The sequence below is a fragment of the Hippopotamus amphibius genome, chromosome 5, assembly GCF_030028045.1.
Source record: "Hippopotamus amphibius kiboko isolate mHipAmp2 chromosome 5, mHipAmp2.hap2, whole genome shotgun sequence".
NCBI lineage: Eukaryota > Metazoa > Chordata > Mammalia > Artiodactyla > Hippopotamidae > Hippopotamus > Hippopotamus amphibius.
In genome coordinates, this window is record NC_080190.1 from 62809779 (window position 1) to 62833215 (window position 23437).

At 51.5% G+C, this 23437-nt stretch overlaps 1 protein-coding gene across 18 annotated transcripts in view; it reads left to right on the forward strand.

Annotated features, from left to right (window-relative positions):
• Nucleotides 1–5758: 5758 nt before the first annotated feature.
• The window catches only part of CAMK2G (calcium/calmodulin dependent protein kinase II gamma), a 53699-nt gene continuing 36020 nt past the window's right edge, over nt 5759–23437 (forward strand). For 9 of the 18 annotated variants that reach the window (XM_057737301.1, XM_057737308.1, XM_057737306.1 and 6 more), the window contains exons 1-3: nt 5760–5926; nt 7288–7382; nt 18264–18323. In XM_057737301.1, coding sequence (XP_057593284.1) covers nt 5862–5926; nt 7288–7382; nt 18264–18323 — 220 coding nt within the window. In that variant the 5' untranslated portion in view covers nt 5760–5861. Of the gene's footprint in view, nt 5927–7287; nt 7383–18263; nt 18324–23437 lie in introns of all 18 variants that reach the window. The other 9 variants (XM_057737303.1, XM_057737302.1, XM_057737312.1 and 6 more) reach the window with 3 other exon arrangements.

Consider the following 23437-nt stretch of genomic DNA (forward strand, 5'->3'; position numbering starts at 1 on the left):
TGGGGTTTATTAGGGTTCTAGGTCTATTCTCCTCCTGCTTCCCCATTTGCTCACTCTGCTCTCACCACACCAGTCTTCTTTCTACCCCTCAAATATTTTTATCTCAGGCTGTTGCTGCTCTTCCTTCCCCCGGGAATGCTCTTGTCCCAGATCTTCAAATGATCACCTCCTTACCATCATTTAAGTCTCCCTCAAAAGTAACTTTGTGAGGGCAGCCAGGTCTGAGAACTTCAGCTAAAGGAATTCTCTATTCCCTCCACACTCCTTGCTCTCTGCCTCATTGCTTTATTTCATTTTCTGTGTAGAACTTACTCCAGTCTAAAAGGACCTCTTTCTAGTTTCATCACCTGCCTATAAGAATGCAAGTTCCCCAAGGGCAGGAATTTGTCATATTGTTGTCTTCTATTTCCTAAGTGATTGGCACAGAGGAGGTGCTTAATAAAATGAAGAAATGAATGAATGGATGAGTGTCCCCTCTGAGTGAGTGCCTGGATTCAGGACCGGTCTACATTGGGATAAACACAGGTTAGGTTTAAGATTACAGTCTAGATATCTAAATTGAACCCGCATACCATTTACTCCCCCATATCTGTTTCTATTCACTTCCCTTCAATCACATTATCCCAGCTCTACCACAGAGTAGCTATTTGCCCTTAGGCAAGCTGCTTTATCTTTCTAAACTCAGTTTCCTCTTCTGTAAAATGGGGTGGATGGCTCCTACACTCACTGGGTGGTGATGAGCATTAAGTGACATAGCTTATGTTGAGTGCTTAGTGTCTACACCCTGCCTGTAGCAAGCTCTCCCTAAATGTTAGCTGGTTGTGATTTTTATTATCTTCTCTGGCTTTCCTGTCTCTCCCTCTAAACACCATGTGCACCTCAGGTCTGCCCACCAGGGGGCCCCACATGCCACTGTTTACGCCCAGACCATGCCCACTGGCGCAGGCAGCCAGCCCCTCACCTTGGTTCCTCCCATTTTCCTCTGATGACAGCTCTGTCACCTCTCCACCAGAGCTCCCTCTTCATCTCAAATATCTCAGCTCCTTGCCCCAATACTTGATTCATTCCACAAATACCTAGTGAGAACCTACTATATGCCAGGCTTTGTGCTAGGTGTTGAGAACACAGGGAGAAAGATCTGGTATCCTCTGTTCAAGGAGCACACAGTCTATCACAGGATGGTGGAGGGGCCGAGAGGCTGAGGGAGCCCTGACCTGGACTTGGAGGTTCGGAAGGCAGGAATCAGACTGCCCTTCAGAACCAACCCTCCAGCTAGAAAATGGAAGGGGGCTCCTCCCTGCCAGTCCCTCAGCCCCTCAGTACAAATATTTTGGCTCCACACAACTCACCTGAAATTCTGAGCTCAGCTCACCCCCAGCATCTCAGACCCTATTACAAACACCTTGGTTCTGCACGCCATATGCTTTAGCCCTCGCCCCAAATATTGTCATCCTCTCACTCCAAAGTCTCATTCCCTATGCCCAACAGGAGTTGAGCCCCTCACTTAAAATACCTCAGCTTCTCTTTTAAGAAATATCGCAGTCATTGATTTAATGTGTGGTTCTTAACCCTTTTCTCAGCTCTTAAACACAGGAGGGATGGGAAGACACTCCTACCAAGGACAATGGCTTGGTTGGGAGTAGTTCTCTTTGGGGATGGGGCATATAAACTTTTCTGTGTGTGGTTGTGACTTGAAGTGTCTTCCAGGGGAGAGGGTGGCATCCCTAATCCCCTCCTAGTTTGGGCATTGCTTATTTAAATGTTTTCATTTGACTTTCTCATTGTTTCCGATCCTCATTACCATGTCTTCTCACTAGTTTCAAATGCCTCACCACAAAAAATTTTCTCAGAGTCCTTGGAGAAAGGCCATGACCTCATCACCCCTAATTCTCCAAAACTAGTTATAGAATCTTAAGAGTTGGAGGGGACCTCAGAAGCCAGTGGTCCAGTGGGTTTCAAACTTCTTTCAGGGACTTTTTTTAGCCAGGGACTCTTTTCTTCAACAAAATCTTATGTGGAACCCCAATATGTTGAGCAGCTGCTGGGGTATGACCATGTAACTCATGGTTCTGCGGATTTAAAATATGGATTAAAAAACCCCTTGTGGTACAAGACTGAATTCTTTTCAAATTTATTTTACAACATCCCCTAACAAATGGGTAACTATTCTTTGTATCCAAGAGTGTCATTTAAATATACTTGTATTTAAATACCTCACTTTCATGCCCATCAACAGACAATTGGTTTAAGAAGGTGTGGTACATATATACAATGCAATATTACTCAGCCTTACAAAAAGAATGAAATATTGCCATTTGCAGCAATGTGGATGTACCTAGAGATTATCATATTAAGTGAAGTAAGTCAAACAGAGAAAGACAAGTCATATGATATGGCTTATATGCAGAATCTTAAAAAAAATGATACAAATGAACTTATTTACAAAACAGAAACAGACTCACAGACTTAGAGAATGAATTTAAGGTAACCAGGGGGCAGGGGGGCAGGGAGGGATAGATTGGGAGTACAAACTGCTATATGTACAAACTTCTATATTTAAAATAGGTAACCAATAAGGACCTACTATATAGCATAGGGAATTCTGCTCAATATTCTGCAATAACCTAAATGGGCAAAGAATTTGGAAAAGAATAGATACATGTATGTGTATAACTGAATCACTTTGCTGTACACCTGAAACTAACTCAACATTGTTAGTTAACAGCCTTACTCCAATATAAAATAAAAATTAAAAAAAAAAAGAAAGAAAACTTATGGTAACGAAAGGGGAAAGGGGGGGGAAGGGATAAATTAGGAGTATGGGATTAACAGATACAAACTACTGCACATAAAATAGATAAACAACAAGGATTTACTGCATAGCATAGGGAACTATATTCAATATCTTAACCTATAATGGAAAATAATCTGAAAAAAATATATATGTTTAAAACTGAATCACTTCGCTGTACACCTGAAACTAACATAATGTTGCAAATCAACTATGCTTCAATAAAAAGAAACCCTCACTTTCAACTGCCCCATTTTCCTCAACTCTAAAGAATAAGTACCTTTATACTCTAAAATTGCATTCCAAAATTAGAGAGGGAAGCTTCTCTCATTCAGGGGGCAGTTCCATGGTGTAATTTTCAGAACCTTCAAAGAGAAAGATCAGCAGAATGATGGAGGGTCCACCTAGAGGGGCCCCTCTGGTGATTATCAGGAAATCCATTTCCTGTGTAATTCCCTGTTCCCTGCGCTGCTGTGGGCATGGCCTGAGTGCTGGTGCTGCCCAGGGGACCAGCTGCAATGGAACATCACAACTCTTGGACCCCATGAGGTTGCCATAGATACTGTGGCAGGGAGCTGGCAAACTCATTATTTATATGTATCTTCCCTCTAATTGTCATGGGGTAGCTGGGGGTTGTGTGGGTGCTACAGCAACAGGGATCAAGGAGGGTGTGCGCCAGGGGTGTTTGTGTGTGCACACAAAGGTGTCTATAGGCTCCAAATCGCCAATGAGACCACATCAGAGAGGCTGTTGAGAGTAGAGAGGAAGGGAGGGAGAAGTGAGGCAGCAGAACCCTCAACCCTCACCCTCTGCTGGGAACAGGTCAGGTTTGTAGTCCTATTTTTCCATTTTCCCCTGGGATACCCTAGGGGCCTCCATGGCAGCCCTGGTCTGTGGTTGTTCTGACATCTCTCTATCTTTTCACTCCTCCTTACATTAATGAATATAAAGTTTCAGCATCTGGAGGTCAGGAACCAAGTTGCCTTGAGGGCTCAGGAAGGGTACATTGATGATTAACTAACATGCAGGCCTTGTTACTAGAGTGCAGGCTAGCCATCACTTCTGTTTTTAAGGTGGATGATTTACTTTCATCCTTGTGTCTACAATCTCATTGCCCTGCCCCACACTGGGACTTGGAACCAGGCTCTTACCCCAGTGCTTTGAGATAGGAAGTGGCCTTACTCCCCAGCGCCTTACTTCCTGTTGCCCTGGGGAGGGGTGGGGCATGATATTCTGTCATCTCAACCCTTTCCTTCTGCCCTCTGCCCTCCTCCCAGGCAATCTATTAATGCTTTCCTCTCCTATTCCCTTAATCACCCCCACTGGGCAGTCAGGTTCTCAAACCAGCTCCAAGGCCTGTTGGGCTAAGGAAAGGAGAGGAGCCCTCCCTGGGAGCTTTGCTCCACCCACCCCCCCGAGGGAGGCGGCCTGGGAGGCTGGGATGCCTCTCAGCCTCTCAGCTGCCTTCTCCGGGAGAGCCAGCCTGCTGACAATGGAGGCCTGACTCCCAGTGGGCATCCTGCTGTAATCAAGACTGAGCTGCAGCAGTTAGCTAAGCTCCGCCCTGCCCAGTAGGGGCTGGCCTCTAACTTGGGGCACAGCTGCCCAGGCAGGTCAGGAACCTGCCCAGCCTGTTTCTCCTCCACCAAGACAGTTATGTGTCCTGGTCCTACCATCCTCTGACGGTGGAGACAGAGAAAGGGATGGTAACTACCTCTGCTAGGGCACCAAGGAGTCCCTTCATTCCACAAATATTTACTAAAAGTCTGGGGCTGAGTATAGAGTAATGAACAAAGGAAGCAGAGGCCCTGCCTCCTGTTACAATTTAGTGGGAAGGCAAATACTAAACAAATAGCTAACATTGTTTTCCTTAGGTACCAGGTACTATTCTAAGTGCTTTATGTTGATTTAGTCCATTTAATACTCAAAACTGTGAGGCAGCTAGTTACTATTATTCTTCCCAGTTTTCAGCTAAGATAATTGAAGCACAGACAAACTGAGTGACTTGCCTAGTGTCACACAGCTGGTCACTGAGTTGCCCAGAAATCCAAGTCAGGCAGTCTGACCCCAGAGTTCACTCTTAAGACAGCCATGCTCTTGCTCTACTGCCTCTCATACCAGTAAATATATCATCACACAATGTGATGAGTGTCATAAAATAAAAATAAAGGGTGTCTGCAAGAAAATGGGGCTATTTTCTTCTTCCATTTGCTCTTGTAGCCCACACTGCACAAAGCCTTTTCTAAATGGTTCCCACTTCATCCCTTTCTTTACTGGCCGGAGAGAACATTCTCTCATCTCTAAAGCTGGAATGCAGGAAGGCAGAGTTCCACCTACATCCTTAGCCCCGGCCTGGTCTCCCTGAACAAACCGCGCCTGAAGGGTTTTATCTAATAATGGCCCTGACGCTTACACAAGTCTAGACTGTCAGCTTCCCGAGGGAAGGCTGCTGAGAGCTGGCTCTGCACAGACTGGGGGCGTCTCCCGAGTGTGCAGTGTGACACGGGCTTTTTGATCTTGGCCCTCTCTGCACATCGTGTGAGCCGGACTCGGGGCTTAGGACCCGAGTGTGGAGCTCCGCCAGACAACTCGGTGGTCCAGACCCCTACACACTCCCAACACACACCCACACACACCCACACACTCGCACGCACATTCTGAGCACACGAAGGGCCCGCCCTGGAACAAGCCCCACAGGTCGCGAACCTTCCAGCCCGCTCCGGGCGGCCCGAGACTCAAGACCCCCTCGGGTTCGCTCCCCTGCGCGCTCTGCCCGGCGCCCGCGGCTCCCCGGGCGGGGCGGGGCCGGCGGCGGGAGGCCCCTCCCCGGGGGCGGGCCGGGGGCCGGGCCGGGGGCCGGCGGGGCTGGGGGCGGGGCGGGGCGGGGCGGGGCGGGGCGGGGCGGGCGGGCGGCGCGGGGGTGTCCCTCCCTCCCTCGCTCTCCCCGGTAAAGTCTCGCGGTGCTGCCGGGCTCAGCCCCGTCTCCTCCTCTTGCTCCCTCGGCCGGGCGGCGGTGACTGTGCACCGACGTCGGCGCGGGCTGCACCGCCGCGTCCGCCCGCCCGCCAGCATGGCCACCACCGCCACCTGCACCCGCTTCACCGACGACTACCAGCTCTTCGAGGAGCTCGGCAAGTACGGCTCTCCCGCCGCCCGCTGGGGCCCCCCACCCTGCCCCCGCCGCCCGGGCGCTATGCGGCTCCTCGCCCCGCCCCCTGGCCCTGCACCGGCCGCTGCGGCGCCCCCTCGGCCTGCCCCACCCCCAGCCTTTCCCGCCAGCCGCCTCCCGGGCCCCCCTCGCCCCCGACTCCCTGCCCCGCAGCCCCCTCCGCGCCCTGCGGTAGCTGCCCGGGCTGCTGCGCCCCGTGCTGCCGCGGGGACTGCAGCCCCCGGAGCACTCCCGGGCGCCCTCCAGCCCCGCCCCTCCTGCACCCTTCAGGCGCCCCCCCCATCCCGACCCCGCCTGCTCGCTGCCCCCTCCCCACTCTTCAAGAGCACACTCAGCACCCCGTCCCATGTCCCACGCGCCTGGCACTCAGGACCCTCCGCGGCCCTGCAGCTCCAACCCCGCTGCGGTGCCCGGGAGTGGGGGGATGTTTGGTACCCGGCCCCGCCCCCGGCTAGTGCCGCTTCCAGGATCCCAGCCCCGCTATTGCGAGGTGCTGCAGCACCCCCATCCCCTCCCCCCACCCCTGCAGTGGTCCCGGGATCAGCGCGCCGCAGCCGCAGCACCCCCTCCCCTCCGCACTGAGCTGGCCGCTGCAGCAGCCCCGGCCCCCCCACCCCCACCCGCGGCGCCGAGCCCGGCCACTGCAGCCCCCGCCCTGCCCGCCCCCCTAGACGTTTCCAGAGCTGGAGAGTGCGAGCTCCCATGGGGGGCGGGAGGGAGGGGGACGTAGAGGGAAATATCGTGGGGAAGGGGAGCTGTTGATGTCTGAGACCCACAACTGGATCCTCTCTTTACCTGCTATCCGTTGAGCCGGGATGCAATAGGATGAAGCCGGTTGAGGGGGATTTGAGCCTCACTTTCCTCACCTTCCCCCGTGGTTGAGGGAGATATCTCTTCAGGGGATTATACCCTCTTTCTAATCTCTTCTTCCGCTACCCGCAACTATTCCTGCTGAGAAAAGGACAGGATCCTTCTCTGTTTTCTTTTGGCCAGGACGGCAGGGCTGTCCCTGAGATGCACCAGGTGTGTGTTTTAAGCATCTCCCACCAGCTCTTGACGCACAGCCTGAGGTTAGGGCTGTTGCTTTGCCCAGAACTAGATGTGGGCGTGGGAGTAGGAGTAGGGTGGTCCTCCACCCACATCTGTTGAGCGTCCTGCAGAGGCCACATCCTTCTGCCCCGTGTTGGATTGTGATAGTCACTACGCTGGTGTGTGTGATTTTGACTAAAGGTCTGGGGATGGGAGCATCGCTGTCCTCAGACCTGAAGTGTGTTTGTGTCGCTCTGTTCTGCTCCGTGTCCCAGTTCTTTCCCCCTTCTCCCTCCAGGGGTGCTTTCTCTGTGGTCCGCAGGTGTGTGAAGAAAACCTCCACGCAGGAGTATGCAGCAAAAATCATCAATACTAAGAAGTTATCTGCCCGGGGTGAGTATTCCCCATCTCGATCTCTCCCTGGGGTGCCTCCAAGGGCTATGGATTCTTCTGAAGATGCTCCAGGAGTTGGGGATTGTGCGTTTTAGCACTGGGAGAAGAGTTTGAATCTCAGGGTGGGTGGACTTTGAAGCCAAGCAAAGAATCATATGGGGAACAGATAGAAAAGAATGAAGATGTAAGAGATGTAGGTTGCTGCTGGGAGGAGTGATCCCCGAAGGCTAAAGGGAGCTTGGTTTTTATGGAGGAGGAGGATATGGGGAGTGGTGGGTGGCAATCTCTTCATTTGGGGCCTTTGGAGTTCTTCTGTGTTTGGGGCCGTGGTAGCCACTCCAGGCCTGTCCTAGTCCCTGTGCCCCAGTGGTGACTAAAGATGGAAATGCAGTAAGTGAACAGCTCTGACAAATTCAGCCTCCCCCTGCCCACCAGGCGGCAGAACAGACTCCCAAGGGAAGGGAATCTGTAAACATCAGGGGAGGCTGCTACTGGCGAGGCCTTCTCGGGAACAAATCCTGCCAGATGAACTTGATTGCTTTTTTGATCAAATTACAAACTTGGTGGTGCAGCAACAGATGCAGTCTGTCCTGGATGGAGGGTGATGCCTCATGGTCTGGAAATCTCAGTGGCCTGGTCTGAGTGGGTGCAGCTTGGCCTCGAGATCTGAGGATTGTGAAGGCCCAGGCCTGAGATCCTGACTTGTGAGATCCTCCCAAGTACCTGAGGCCAGGAGGGTCAGGCCCTGTCTCTCATACCTTGAACTTACACTCCCTGCACCTTGTATTGGGTGCTTGCCAAACTCACCTCATCTGATAGGTATAGACCCAGCAATGTGTGAAGTGCTCTGTGAACAGGTGTGGTGAGTATGGAGGTATGTGGATGGGTCAGGTCATTGAGAGCTGCAGGGTGTAGCACCGGGACAAAGGATATGAGAAAGAAATTAAGACTAGGCAATAGGATGCCGTATATATATTAGGAGCCAGGACAGATTCCCTGGAGAAGGTGTCGGCCATGGCTAGTAATGCCATAGGCATCTGTGGGGTAAGAGATGTAATAGATGTCTGTAAGTATAGGAGAAGCTATAAAATGACAGTTGGCTTCTGTCATATTGTCAATTATTCTGGGATCTGTTTAGCAGGGCTATGTCTGCCTCCTGGCTGGGAGGGCCTCTCTCCATCCCCCTAAGCAGGGGTTGTCTTGCTGTCTCCCTCCCAGCCCCTGTCTCTTGCTGTTCCTCTACATTGGCTATTAAGTTGACTTATTTGTTTGTTTTCTTTTTCTCTGGGTACCTTGAGTTGGAGGCGATGGTTGCCATAGAGATATGTGGGTAGTCAGATGCCCTCCTTCCGTGGGGAGGGGGGACAGTGTGGTGGGCTGGGCTCTTTGGCAGACATCCTCTGGCCAAGGATGCAGGGAGCAGGCCGGGATGATGGTTTGAGAATGGATACCTCCCCGTGCCCATACAGCGTAGCCCTGGTGCATCAGAAAAGGGGCTGGTGTCTGGTGTCTCCAGTTAATGATGCAATGCTTTGCTTTGCTCATCTCATCACTGTCCTCTGACCCAGGGGTGAGGGAGGGAGAGACAGCTGGGAGCTAACTCTGGGATGAGGATAGCTGGTGTGGTGACTTTGTGGAGCTGCCTACCTTGGGCTGTCATTTTCTGCTCCTTCCCTATCCACCTGAAATTTCCCTAACCTGTGTGATCAGGTCCCTTCCAGTCCTCACCTTGTTTCAACCTTGTCCCATCTTTCTAAACCAGCTGATATCTTTCTTTCCCTGCCCAAATTGGATGAGGTTTCATTTCTCTTTGATTTTTTTTCCTCAAGAAGAAGATTCTTGTGTAAGATCATATGCTTCAGGCAGCAACTCCCCCTCTCTCAAGACGGTTATGCCAAAATTGGGGCTCTGTTGTGAGGCCTGTGTGCCAGGTTAACTTTGAAACAGAGGCCCAGTCCTGGCTGATAGGCACAGATGCCAACAAGAGAGGTCAGGAATATGTAAGTGCCAGTACTGTTTGGAGGTTGAGAGTGGGAGGGTGTTGTCTTGGAGATGGCGGGAGCCATCGGGGGCTGTGCTGTAGGTGTGGGCGTGGGGGATGTGAGCTCCTTGGGAGGGCTGGGCCCGGGTGCCCACTGGGCTGGAGCCCATGGGGTTAGGGAGTGAAGGCCGTGGCTTCCCTGCAGCCTCTCAGTTTACGCTGTATATTTTATAAAGGTGCAGCAGCTGGGGCTGGGTTTCACTGGTCGCTGTCTGTCTGTCTAGAGCTCCACAGGTGTTGAATTTCTGTGTCTGGGAATGTGGTGGGCCCACCAGGGGCATCCATGAGGGTCTGAAGGAGCTTGCTGTGTGTGCTGAGTCTCTCTGCCTGCTGTCTTTCTTGTTTGTGATCCTCTGTGCTGCAGAGTGAAAGAGAGAGTGTCAGGCTGGTTCTCCTTGGCATCCATGGTGAGGTGGCCCAGGAGGCACAGGGAGAGATCACCTGGTCTTCTGGGGGGTCAGCTCTGGATGGGAATCCTTTTACTCTGTTATTTCTTGTCATGGTGGCCTCGGGGACTCGTGATGGTGGCTGTGCGACAAGGTAGGGAATGTGTGTGGCTGAGCATTGAGCACTGTCTTTGTCTGTGGGCCTGTCTATGTAGAGTCACTGAAAGTCACATAACGTCACTTCATTTGCTTTGGAACAGCAATAGGTGTGAAGCTGGGGCTCTTAAGGGAGCCCATGGTTCCAAGCTTAGCTCTCAGCTAGGCTGAAGGAGGCATTTAAAATGGGCTTGGATGCAGAGCTAGTGGGCCAGGTGATGGCAATGATAAGTCGTTATTTTAAGATTTAAGAGCACCCCATCCCCCAGGAGCCTGAGCCCTTATGTCTTTTTTTATTTTTACATCTTCATGTTCCCTTCGTATCTTTATTCATATGCATATAGATTTTCACCTCGTGGAGCATAACATTTTATATCCCACTCTCTTGCCTATATCCAAAGCATTCCCCATATTGCTACAGTTGAAGGGCAAATAGCCCTTTCTTTTCTCTATGTAGTTTAGGACTTATCCTTGGAGCAGTCACATCATAAGAGACTTCTCTATTTGGACCATTTATCTGAATTCCAGTTGCTTTCACTGTGATAGGACACTTTACCTTACTAAGAGGTGCTATTGATGACAATATTATGAAATCTGTTACAGCTCTTACTTTGTTTGTTTATTTATTTAATCTGTATACCCCATGTGAAGAAATTTCTATTGAAGCTAAATGTAAGCAAAAGCTTTCCCCTTCCCCAGGACCTGGGAGGTAAGGATACAAACCATATCTGTTTCTTTTACTTTGGCATGGGTGGGGCCTGATACACACTAATGCAGCAAAGTGCCTGATACATACTGAGCCTCCTGTACGTGTTGAATGAATGGACTGTGTAACCAGCCTGTTGGCCTTTTGGCTTTGGCTCTCAGGAAACTCATAGCCAAGTTGCTGGAACCCTTGTACCCTAGTGCTGGCTTGGTTCCCCTTTCTGATCCATGGAGCCAGGCTGTAGGCCTGACACAGCTGTAGAAGAGGACAGATGAGGTTAAAGACCTGTGCTTGGGGAATAAAGCAAATGGGAGATATAGGAAGACAGTGCAGCTTATCCTCTTCCTTCCCTGTCATAAACGGCCTTATAGGGCAATGTTGGGACTTCCTCCAAGCAGCAATTTTCAATTTTAGTGTACAAGAGAATCACCTTGAAGACTGGTTAAAAATGCAGATTCCTGGGCGCTGTCCACTGAGATGCTGCTTCAGGAGGTCTAGGGTGGAACCTCAGAATCTACATTTTTGACAAGTGCCTTAGTGAATTTCATGCACGTGGGCCCTGAGCCACACTTTAAGAAGTGCCGTCTCAAATCAGCGACCGTCATGACAGGTGCTCTGGCCATGCTCTCTGAGAGTTACCAGACTCAGCTTAGCCTAGCCTTCTCCAGGTGGTGTCTCGGCCCCTGTGTGGCCATCTGTGCACATGGGCTGTTCTGTGATTAGGGGCCTGCTTCTGAGCCCCCAGATTGGGGTGTCAGTTTGTGTCCAAAGCTGTGGCAAGCTGAGCGGCTGGGGTTGTGGCATGTTGGCTCCCAGAAGAGCAAAGGCTGTCCCTTCCTGGGTCCAGCTGGCCCTGGAGACTGAAATAGGATCCCCCTGGGTGGTGCCAGCTGAAAGTCTCCGCCCCTTTAGTGTTGGCCTGAGTGGCCCCCATGACATTTGTGTCCCCTGTGGTATCTCCAAGTGAAATTTTCCTGTTAAGGATGAAGAGAGGGGAGAGTGATACAGCAATGAGGGAGGGACAGAAGAAAGAGAAATCTATGCAGCCCTGGAGCACTAGGACTCTGGGACTTGGGAAAGCATTTAAGGAGGTTAGAACCAACACTGTGCTTTCCTCCTGTGGATAAAATGGACCCATTTCTGTTGTCAGAGAAATGGGCATCCTGTATATAAGTGACAGAGCTCCTCTGACTCTTCCCCCTGAGTTGATGAGGAAGCAGCCTGGAGGCCCCTTCTTTGTGCTAAGGGCCGGTTTCATCACATAGTCATGCCGTGAGCTGTGTGACTTAGCTCGTACAACACTGGCCTGCCACCCTGCCCTCCCACCCCTTCCCAGAGTGACTTTGGGTTCTGGCATCATAGGGTGGAGATAGATAGAGGTTGGAAGGTGGCCCCATCCTGTAGGAAAAGTCCCTACTTTCTTCTTGCTTCATGCTCTGGTCCCTTGTCAGGAGCAGTGCTCCAAGCTTTGAGGCTGTGCTGAAACCCTAGAGGTGAGTGGCTGACCCCATTCTCTGCTGAGGCTGGAGAAAGGGAAGGGGAGAAGTGGGTGCGACAAGCTCATCTCTGTGCTTGCTGCTCTCTGGACAGCCTTGGCAGGATGACAAGGGCCTGATCCCATAGGTACCAAAAGGGTGGTGACAGGAAGAAATGGGCACTTTGCACCATCTGAGTGCCTCTCGGCAGAGGCTCTTTGTCTTCTTCCCGTAGCCAGACAGATCTGTCCCACGGCCAGTGGGGAAACCAAGACACAAAAGATTAGTTTGTTTTGAGCTGTAGACATGCCAGTGATCTTGCCAGTGCTAAGATCCCAGCATCCTTAAGCAGTATGGTCTTCACTTACCCTTTGGCTCTTGCCTTTAAAATACAGATTCTGGATATTTTGTTCCTATGATAAATCCTGATATATCACCCCCATACTTCTCCATCTAGGCCCAGAGTTCTAAGCCCAGTGGAGCAAATCCCTCCTTTTTGCTGGCTAGGTCTCGCTTTCGTCTGTAACCACCTCTGTGGGTAGAGACTGCTTTATGATGGGGATATTTCCAGCCTCTTCCCCCAACACCACCTCTACTTCCTGGGCCCTATCAGCAGCAGCAGCAGCTTCCCATCTGCTCCCCTCTTTTCTCCTCCCTCTCTTTCCCCTCCCCCTGCTTGCTGCTGCCCTGGGAGGAGCTATTTTTAGGGGCTGCTTCCTGGGATGTTTTACTTGGGGCTGGTTACCATGAAGGAAATGTCACCAAAACAGTGGGCAAAGTCTGCAGGCACCCAGAGCCCTGCCGGGGGCATGGAGAACTCAGCAGCTGACCCTGTTCTGGCCCTTGAGAGTGTCCAGAGACAGAGCCTTGCCTTCTTGGGGCTTGCTAGTGACCCCATGGGGATTTTCTCTGTCCAGACTGGTTTGGGAGACGTTCACTATGGGGCACTTCTTGGTGCCTCCCTCCTTTTCCTCCTTAGTTAAAGTTCTCCTTTCTTAAGATCCGAAGACTAAAGTAGGGCTCAGGTCTTTGTGTCACCCAGTTAAAACTGCTTGAGTTAGGATTGAAGAGAAGGTGGGAGACACCAGGTTAAAGGACAGAGCCTTAGGGGTTCACGTGGGCATGTTTCAGACCCTGTCCTGCTATATTCTCAGCCCTCAGCTAGTCCCCAGGTGTATGGTTGTGAAGGAATTAGAAGCTATGGCCCCTGCTCTTACATGATACACGGACTTTGCTGTTAATTGGGGACTTTGCACGTTTAGAGTGAGATTCAAAGAGGAAGGGATGTGGCATCACAATGTCAGGGTGAGGTCAATGGGATTGTGGCTTGGGATTCCCACTAGTCAGTGCCCAAGGCCAGGAGCTGTTTATAAGCAGCTGGGGAATGTGGATTATGGCACCAAACCCCTATGCTGCCCTTGTTTATTCTCCTCAGAGCGAGGCCTCAGGGGACACTCAGAAGAGCAGCGAGAGGAGATGCCCACATCGAGCGTCTGAACTCGATGGGCTGTGGGAAGCTTTTCCAAATACATGTTGGGGCCACAGGCACGTACCTTTGAAATATCCTTTGAAAAGTCAAGGGTGTCATTGAGATTAGAACTTGGGCGGGGTCCCCATAGCCAGAGCAGAGCTCTGTGTCCTTTCCCACTTACAGTGGGGTGTGTGTTTAGATGGCAGCAGAAGCTTAGTTGAAGCTGGCATTCGTGGTTGCACGGAAGTTTCACTAAATCAGCTAATGTGTCTCTGCAGAGCTGTGGAGAATCTGCCCCCATCCTGTTGGGGAAGGAGAGTAAATTTGGGGTAGGCATCTCCCTTTGGGTCTTAGGAGAGAGGTGTTTCTGGGGATCTGCCTTTCCTTTGCCACTCATGGTTTCCTCACTGTCTGCTTTCCTGTCTTCTGCATCTGGTCACTCCTTGCTGCCCTTCTTGTCAAGGGTGTTTGGCCTTTGTGGTGCCCTGAACCAAGTCTTGAAGCGCTTAGGCAGAAGGCAGGAGAGGCGAGGCCTCAAGGGATCCTTGTGTCCCAGGGCCTGGCTTTGTCCTGGGTGGGCTGCTAGGAAGGCCTGAAGCGGGATCTTGATAACGGCTGCTTCTGCTTTCTGCTCCTTTTGCTACCTCTGCTCTTGAGGGGGAAATCCTTGCACAGGGCTGTGGTTGGAGCTGGGCTGAAGGCCGGCAGGGGTGGGTCTCTCCATGGCAGTAGCACACAGGCAGGCAGGAAGTGGCCCTGTGCAAAAGCGGGAAGTGGCTGTTGTCAAACAGGAAGGGGGGGCTGGGCCGTGTGAGGGGGTGGGGACGAGCCCAGTCGAAAGGTGGGTGGGAAGAGGGTCAGCCTTGGGAGGTCTAGGCTGTTCCCTAGGAACAGCGAGCTCAGAGGTCTCTGGAAGGAAGGGTGTCTTAAGGGAGAAGGCTGCCTTTGTGACAAGAGCACTGGCTGATGTGTTATCACCTAGGGATGCCAAGCCAGGACCTGGACCTACCACTGTGGAGCAGGCCAGTTCAGTGGCCTTACCCCTTTTGGGGTTGGAGGTGCTGAATTCATAGGACAGACCTTGCAGCGGGAGAAGATGCTCTGCAAACCTTGCTTGTTCCCAAAACACCGCTGCTGCTGGGGTGGAGTCCTTGGCTTTTTCCCAGACGTGGAGCAGCCCTGGAGGGGACAACAGGACAGGAAGTGAGGGGGGGAAAGGGACAAGAGACAACAGCTGGAGAGGTTGGGGTGCCGGCCGGGAGGCAGGGAGAGCGTGGTAGGCAGAAACCACATGGCTCATTGAGCAGAGCTTCAGGATGGCAGGGCGCCACAGTCAGCAAGGCTGAGGCCGAGGAAGACCAGGGATCTCATGGGCAGCGGCGTTTCTTGGGCTGTCCTGTCTCTGATGAGCCCCTGTTGTTAACCTTCCCCTGTAGGCTGTAGACACAGGTTGGCCCCTCCCAAACAGGAGGCTGTGGTGGAGCTAGGCTGGAGGGCTCAGTTGCTGTGCTGTGGACCCCCTGACTGCCCAGGCTGAGGCAGTGAGCCTCAGCTTGTGTCTTTGGTGATGGCTGTGGCCACAAGCCCAGCCTGGGAGGCCTTGTCCTTCTTATGACTGGGCCCTTGGAAAGGAGGCTCTCCCTTGCGCCAGACACTGCTGAGTGTTTACCCAAATACATCATTTCATTCACGGATAGCGCTGCCTCCATTTTAGAAGTGAGGAAACTGTTTCCCAAGCTTTGTGCCTGGCTCACTCTCTCACCTCCTTTGGGTTCTAACCAAATGTCACCTCCTTGCTGAGGTCTTCCCTGACCACGTATTTTAAGTGTCCACTCTCCCGCTTCCCTGCTTTATTTTTCTCCGTCACATGTGCCACGACATCCAATGTGCCATCCCTCCCCCGACCCAGCTCCACTAAGACAGGAGCTCCAGGAGGGTGGGCATTGTCATCTCTTTCACTCACTGCCGTATCCCCAGAGTCTGGAACAGTGCTTGTCACAGAGTAGGCCTCAGTAAGTATTTTCTGAATGAATGAATGAATGAATGAATGAATGAAGCTCAGATGGGTTTAATAGCTCATCCATCATGGCAACTGTAGGATTCAGTCTGGGGCTGTCTGACTCCAAAACTGTTGTGTTAATGGCCAGACTCCATGACTGAGGACCAGAGCAAGGACCAAGACGCAGCCCGAGGTTCAGAGGAGACACAGGCCTTGTGCAGAACATGGGGCTCAGCTCTTTGGAGTCAGTGTTGAACTAAGTGACTACATAGGACCCTCTGGACCCTGGGCAGCTCCTTCGAGGAGCTGGGAGTGTGAATCTGTGTCTCTTCTCTTCCTACTCTGAGTCACTGATAAAGCCAGAGCACCCTTATTTTTAGTGCTGTTGCTGTTGTGGAACTGTAACCATTAGCCAGTAAGAGACTTAAGGGAGGAGATAAACATTAATCTTCTGGGCCTTCCCCTCAGCTGCCACCTCCGCATCGCAAGATACCGTTCTCCTGCACCTGCCTGGGCAGCCAAGCCTGAGCGTTGTGGGTTGGAGGGTGTGAGGTGAGTGGTCAGAGAGAGGGCCGGTGGGTCTTCAGCTTTAGGGTGGCTAGCTTGGTACCACCATCCCACATCCAGGGGTGGGGAGGAAGGTGGGGTCGCCCTGACATCCTCCGGCCAGATCTGGAAGAAGCAAGCTCCCCTGCCACCAGGCAGGGCTAGTGCTGCTTCCTCAACTGCCCTACCTTCTGAAGGTCCCTGGCTCTGAGGGATCCCAGGCAGTGTGGGATTACCTGGGGTTCTCCTGGCTGCATCCTGGTCAGGGGTCATACCAAACTTGAGGATGGGAAGGAAGGCCTGACCCAGATCTTTGGGCAGCTGGGGTGGATTAGCTGGGCAGCAGGAACTAATCTCTGCCTGTCCCCACCTCTTTCTTAAAGCAGAGCCACCCCTGGAGGGAACGTTTAGCGTGGTTGGTGAAACAATAAAGATGAATTCCTTCTCATCCATACATTATCTCAGGCAGGCCTGGGCTTGAAGTCGCAGTACTATCCCTTTCCTGCTGTAGGATCTCGGGCAAGTTATACAACTTCTCTGGGCCTGTTTTATCATCTGTAAAATGGGGATAATCAATGCACCTGCCTGGTAGGATGGTTGTGAGGGTTGCAAGGGTCATGACGCTCTTTGCTGTTTAGGTAGAGGTGGGATGAGCAGAAGCCCCTACCAAGGGAGGTGGGACTCGTTTGGCAGGTATAGATGGGAGGGTACCTGCCTGGACCTGGAGAAGTTGGAGCGCACTGGACTATGCCCCCCAAAGCCCGGAGTCTTTCCTTGTTGCTCTTCTTTATCCTGTCATCGTAACATAGTGATGGGGAAAGAGGGCTCTAGGCTCGGACCACCGGCATCCACTGCCTGTCTACGTGACCTTGGGCAGGTTTACGTGAAACTTTTGAGCCTCAGTCTCCTCCTTTGCAATGTAGTGGCGCTAAACAGATCCTCCACTTCACAGGGTTTCTGTGAGGATGAAATAAGATAATCCATGCCTCTGCCTGGCATATAGTAAGTGCTTAGTAAATAATAGTTTTTACTGCCACTGTCAGTGTTATTGATAAACCGTTATGAAGCCTCTGGTATGGAAGGAACTCTAGGAAGCATCACACAGAGAGGTCCCACCCTTTGAAGAGCTTGTGACTGAAAGACACGTGATGTCATGTGTGACGTGAGAATTAGAAGGGGTACTATGGGAGATGGGGGCGGGTCCCGGGGAGAGAAATCATCGTTTACCAGGAGAAACAGGAAAGACTCTGTGAAGGAGGTGACTTTGGTGGGATTCCAGCAAGTGGAGCCGGGGGGTAGAGCGTGCAGGGCTCCTAGGCCACCTTGCTTTCAGTAGTAGCAGCCTCTCTTTCTACTCCCTGGAACGCTGCCTTCCTGGGGCAGGAACTGACCAACACAGCTTGCTTAAATTTGTGGGCTCTTGGATTCTGGTCATTTCGCCTAAGCAGAGTAACCCCAGAGCCTGAGTGCCAAGACATCAGCGCTCCCCGCAGCGGGCAGCCAGCAGGATTTCTGCAAAATGGGCAGTGTAATACTACCAACCTCACTCAGTTGTTAGGAGACTGAATTAAAAGATGTGTTCACCTGGTGTAGAAGTAAGCTCTCCATAAATGTTAGCTAGGATTATTTTTTTCAAATGATCACCGTCTTCGTTGTCAGCGTCATTATATTTCAGGGTTGCCGTGAAGACTAAATTAGAGAATAGATGCAAAAATCCTAGCACAATGTCTGGTCATGTAGTACGTGTTCAATAAAACTTAGCTATTATTATTAGTAGTATTTCCAACAAGGAAGAGATTCTGGACACCCTGGCCCAGTAAAATTCCTGCTGTGGTGGAAAGAGCACCAGAGTTTTAGTTAGTCCTGGATTCAAATCCCAGCTCTGCCACTCACTAGCTTGGGAAGCTTTCCTAAGGCACTTCTTCATTGGGAAAAGGTTGTCATTAATACCTGTCTCCAGAATTGCCAGGACCTGCTGTATTAATTCAGCAAATTGTAAAAAGGGCATAGTTGGTGCCTAAGAATTGAAGGCATATGAATAGCCAGGCGGCCACAAATAGAATGGATGTTTGATGGCTTGTTTTCTCTCTTCTGCTCTTAGATCACCAGAAACTAGAACGTGAGGCCCGGATATGCCGACTTTTGAAACATCCAAACATTGGTAAGTGCCCTTATATAGAGCATTTCTTGGGTATTTTGTGGATGGTGGAGAGAACAGAGATCCACTGTTTTTGTGTAGGGAACCACTCTGTCCCTGGGCCTTTGCCTGCTCTCTTTTTTTTGCCCAAGCAGGATAGTAGCCATATATTGCTCAGAATTCTGGGGCATTCTAGTTCAGAGACCTGAGTGTCTCCATCCCAATGGTGCCATCTCAGGGCTGGGAGTGAGGTATCAGAGTATGTTTCAGACTCCCTTTTTTCCTCCTCTCCTTCCGTCTTTGGGCTGAGGTCCAGGTCCTCGGTATGTGAGGCTCTGGGCTAATAGCCTGCCAGCATCCCTCACGAGGGGCCTTCCACAGCCGTCATAAAAGAGTCCGGATTTTGTTTCTGGACTTGAAAGAGTTTTGTTCCTGTCGCGGTGTCGTGCACACTCTGGGGGTTTCCATGGCGCTCCCGTTTGTATTCCCCGGAGCCAGGGAAGCAAGCTGCCCACCCGCCTGGCTTCTCTGGAGAAGGGATGGCAGAAGCCACTCGGATGGAGAAGGAGAAAAAAGAGGATTTCTCCCTGCTCCCACCCTGACTTGGGGGACAAGAGCACATTGTTGGTTGTTCTAAAGCCTGAGGAGGTTCGCCTGCCACAACCCACTCCAGCTCAGTTTTACATTGTTCCGCTGAAGTAGTCTTTGCCAAAAGCGTTGGCCCTGATTCGGTGCTTCTCACAGAGGGGACAGAAACTGGGCTGGCTGCAGTGTCTGAGCAGAAACCCCAGGCTTGACTTGAGGCAGAGCAGGGAGCACCGCTTAGGTTTTCTCTGAAAGCTCTGATCATCACAAAGGACAACACGTTTTCCGTGCTCCTCAGGCATGGCCTAAATATCGGGGCTCCCACGGTGCCCCGGAGGCCGCCTGCTCTGCTGGGTTGGTGGCCGGGGCTGTGAGGCGACTTGCCGAAGCGCGATGCTTCCTCCAGAGCTACTCAGCCTCCAGCTTCCCAGATCTCGGGCTAGAATGCTCACCATAAGCTCCTCCGTAGGAGAGTGAGGTCGTACTCCAGCCCAAGGGGAGAGGAGCTCGGAGGTAACCAGAACTGCAACCATGCAGGGCTTTATAGATGGCAATCAGCAGCTTGGATTACACCCGAAGCAGATGGGCATAGCTGGTGCTCAGCTCTGCCTGGTGCAGTCTCCCTCGGAGCCAGCACCTCTCAGCTCACGAGTCCTGGGCCTGGAACTACTGGAGCTCTCTGAAGTTAGATCCTCACCTGAAAGCAGCACGGTGGGGACCAAAGCATTGCCTTGAATAGGAGGAAAATGACGGAGGGGAACAGCTAAAACAGCAGTCACAAATTCAGGCATGTTTTGTTTGGCCAGCTCAGTGGTTTAAAAATATTTTTATTATTTGCCAGTATTTAAAAACGAGATTTTACATTATCAGAAAAATTCTGTTTCCCCATCTTTCGAATCAGAAGGTTTGGCTCTGCTGAGCCTACATCCAAGCATGGCCCGAATCAGCGGGGGCCGGCCAGTGGCTGCCCCTTTAGCCCGTTGGCCACCGTCCTTGTTGTTATCTCACATTTGTACTGCCCACTTGGTACCTCTAGGCTTTGTGAGCTTGTTACCCCTGACCTAGCAGTTCCAGAACAGGAGGAAAAAAGCATGTGGGTGACTTCAGCCATCCGCGAGCACAGAAGCAGTTAGGTGTCCAGTCCCAGATCTCAGGGTCTGCAGATAGCAATTTCCTTTCCTTATGCCCCATGTGACCAACTCATAGAGCAATGATGAATTGTCCTCCTGGAGGGAGGAGAACAAGGGGTGGGGTAGATGATGCAAGAGGCAGAACCATATCTGTGTTACCTGCGACATGAGCGTGGTTGACCACAGAAGGGTCAGGGTAGGGTGAAGACAGTTGAGAATCAACCAGGAAGTACAAAACTGGGATTCTAGCTGAATAATGCCCTAACCGTCTTTTCATGGTTTTTTAAAGATTAGATATATACTTTTTGACCTTTAGACGTTACTTGGTTTGGTAGCCACCGCTGCTGCTCCCCCCTCCCCCCCCGTTTTTCCTTTTTCTCTTTATAACCACCTGTCCCCAGCTCACAATTAAGGCAGATGGAGGGACCACGTACCCCGGCCATCTGCTCTGTCAGGGAGGCAGCAGGACCAGACAAGGCACACTCCCTTTGTCAGTGTCTGATTGCCTAGAACTGTGCTCCCATTTCATGACTGCTCCCAGATCCTGGGGTGTTGGTCTGAGGCCCTATTTTGGGGTCAAGGGCAGGGAGAGGGAAGGGTGAGTGAGGACCATGTCCTGGGAGAACAGGCTGGCCAGGCTCTCTGGCTTCCAGTGGGACTCCTGGAGATGTGGGGGAGCTGCAGGTCCAGGAGGCGGGGGTTGCCATGGATGCCGACCTGGCTTGTAGTGGAAAAGGAGGCAGTTTTGTCCCCTTAGTTCGCTATTCCTCTCCTCTCTCCACTGCTCCGTCCTTCAGAGCTGTGGCCCTTTTGGCTGTAGCCTCTAACTCCATCCCTCGGGGATACAAGTGGACCAGCCCAAGAGTGGTGCAGAGTTGGGAAACGGAGAGAAGAGAGCACATGGTGCACCTCTGGTTATTGTCAGACTCACAGGCACTTGAGTTCAGAAGGGCATTTGGTACAAGGAGCCAGGCACCCCCAGTTTTTTTTTCCCTAATAGATATTCTGCCCCAGAAGTTGAAAGCCTGTTGGAAGAGGGAACTCTACTGTAAACGATGGACTCTGGGTGATAATGGTGTGTCAACGTAGGTTCATCCGTTGTAACAAATGCGCTGCTCTGGTGGGGATGTTGATAGTGGGCGAGGCTGTGCCTGTGTGAGGACAGGGGCTAGGTGGGAGCTCTCTGTGCTCCCCTCTCAGTTTTGCTATGAGCCCAGAATTGCTATAAAAGGTAAAGTCTGTTGGTTACGAGGCATACTGCAGAACCTGAAACAGCCCTGGGAGAGTGGCCAGAGGTGTGGAGTTGAGAGGAGGAAAAGGCAGTGGTGCTGATCGTCTAGAGTCTGAATGAAGTGTCTTCTACCTGTGATCTGCTTGCTCCCTGCTCCAGATTCCTCTGATGAATAGACTCTGTCTTCCTTCGTGCTGAGCTGCCCCAGCAGTTTCGATCACAGTCTAGCGTTGTGGTTTAGAGCAGCACTTCTCAAACGTTCATGTGCTGATGCATCAGCTAGGGACCGTGTTAAAATTCAGATTCTGATTCAGTAGGTCTGGGGTGGACCTAAGTTTCCTCACGTCTTCAGGTGATGCTCACGCTGCTGGTCCAGGGACTGCCTGTGGAGAAGCAAAGGTCTGTGCTTTGGTGTCAAGTCCTCCAGGTTTGAATCTGGGACTTGCTGGTTAGCTGTGACCTCTGGCACATGATTTCACCCACCTGTGCCTCCATTTTGTTATCTGTGCCTCTTCGTGGATTTGTTTTGAGAAGGTTCAGTGAGCAAAGGAGGCCTAGGAAATAAATGGAAATGATGAAAATGGAGATTCCAGCTTCTGGAAATGATCCTTCCTAGACCTCCAGCCCCGACCCAGTTCACAAGTTCTTTAAGCCTGGCTGCCTTTTACCTTGGGGCCCATACACCTAATAGTAAGCGTAACACACACAGTTGCGAAGAAAGAGAAGGAAACTTTGGATTATAGCCGAGCAGCTCCCAACTCCCTGTCTATCTGTTTCTGGAGGGCAGCATTCGTCCCTCACCAGCCCATGGGACCGCAGGTCCTCCTCCTTCCCGCCGTGTTATTCCCCATGGACGTGAACCGTGATACTTTGTCCGCGCTTTTTTGACCAAAATTTGTTAGTTAAAATGTGGCATACTGTTGGGTGTTTTTTAAAGAATTGGAAATAGCCACAGAGTTTGAGTTGTGGCTTTGTCAGTATTTGAAGGTCTGAGACATCAAGTGTTTCTTTTTCAACCTGTTCTTCCTTCCACAGTTTGTAAAAGAACGAGCATTGGGTTCATCACTGTAATACCGTAAATGCTTCATACCCATTCCCCACATCTTCCTGTCTAGAGTTGGTCTGGTCCTCCTTGGCCTTCATACCCTCTCATGACTGTGGAATGGCTTGGGTGTTGGATTTTTTTTCTCCGTGCATCCATAGCATCCTTTACTTCTCCCTGACAGTCCTCAGCACAGTAGTGCTTGGTTACACATTTGTGTAAGTGCCTCTTTAAAGCCCGCCTTCCCCACTCCCCCAGAGGCTGCATGGTGGCAGAGCTGGGTTTGTTCACAGCCGTGTCCACGGCATGTACAGCCACGCCTGCTTCAGGGAAGTGCCGAATAGACATTGTTGGGCGAATCAGAATGGCCAGGGCTAGTGGGGACAGGTTGGAGCGTCTTTGCCTGAGAGGATGGAGAAAGTGACTCCCTAGCAGGCAGTTCGACGGAATCAGGGATCTTGAGGTCGGTTTGCTTTGGCCTCAAGTCTCAGCTCTGCCATTCAGTATAACTTTGGGTGAGTTTCTTTTGGAGCCTCCGTTTCCTGTCCCTGTTAGATGGAGGTAATAGAAGTACCTACTCTACAGAACTCATGCAAGGGTTCAATCAAATAACATTTGTAAAGCACTTGGCATGATGCCTAGCACATTGAAACAGCTCAACTAAGTGTTAGGTATTGTAATTTGGACCATTATTATCCAGAATCTGCTAGGTTGGCAGTTAGAGGGGTGCAGTCAAGTTTCTCCTCTTGTTCTCAGTCCCCTGTTAATTTTCTTTACAAATGGAAAAAAAAGAAAAAAAGACAGCAGCCTTGCTCAGAGATGGAGCCTTCCACACCTGTCCCTCCTTGCCTTGGCGGTGCCTTGCTCTGGGAGACACATCAAAGCCATTCTCTGGGTTGGGCGGCCTGGGAGGATTAGTCTTCCTTTGCTGCTCTGCTCTTGTGATTCCCCTCCCAGCTTCCTCCCACCTGGGCTCTGTGTGTGGCCTTCCTGGAGAAGCACAAGTGCCAATGACTCGCTGTCTAGGCAGATGCATGGATGCCTGCCCTTTTTGCCCTGTTCTCAGCCCTGCTGTGCTGGGCTGGGGGTGGGCCTGGGGGCAGGGATCCTGGGGAGGCAGGACTCCCCTGGGAGTGGCTGTTAGCATTGT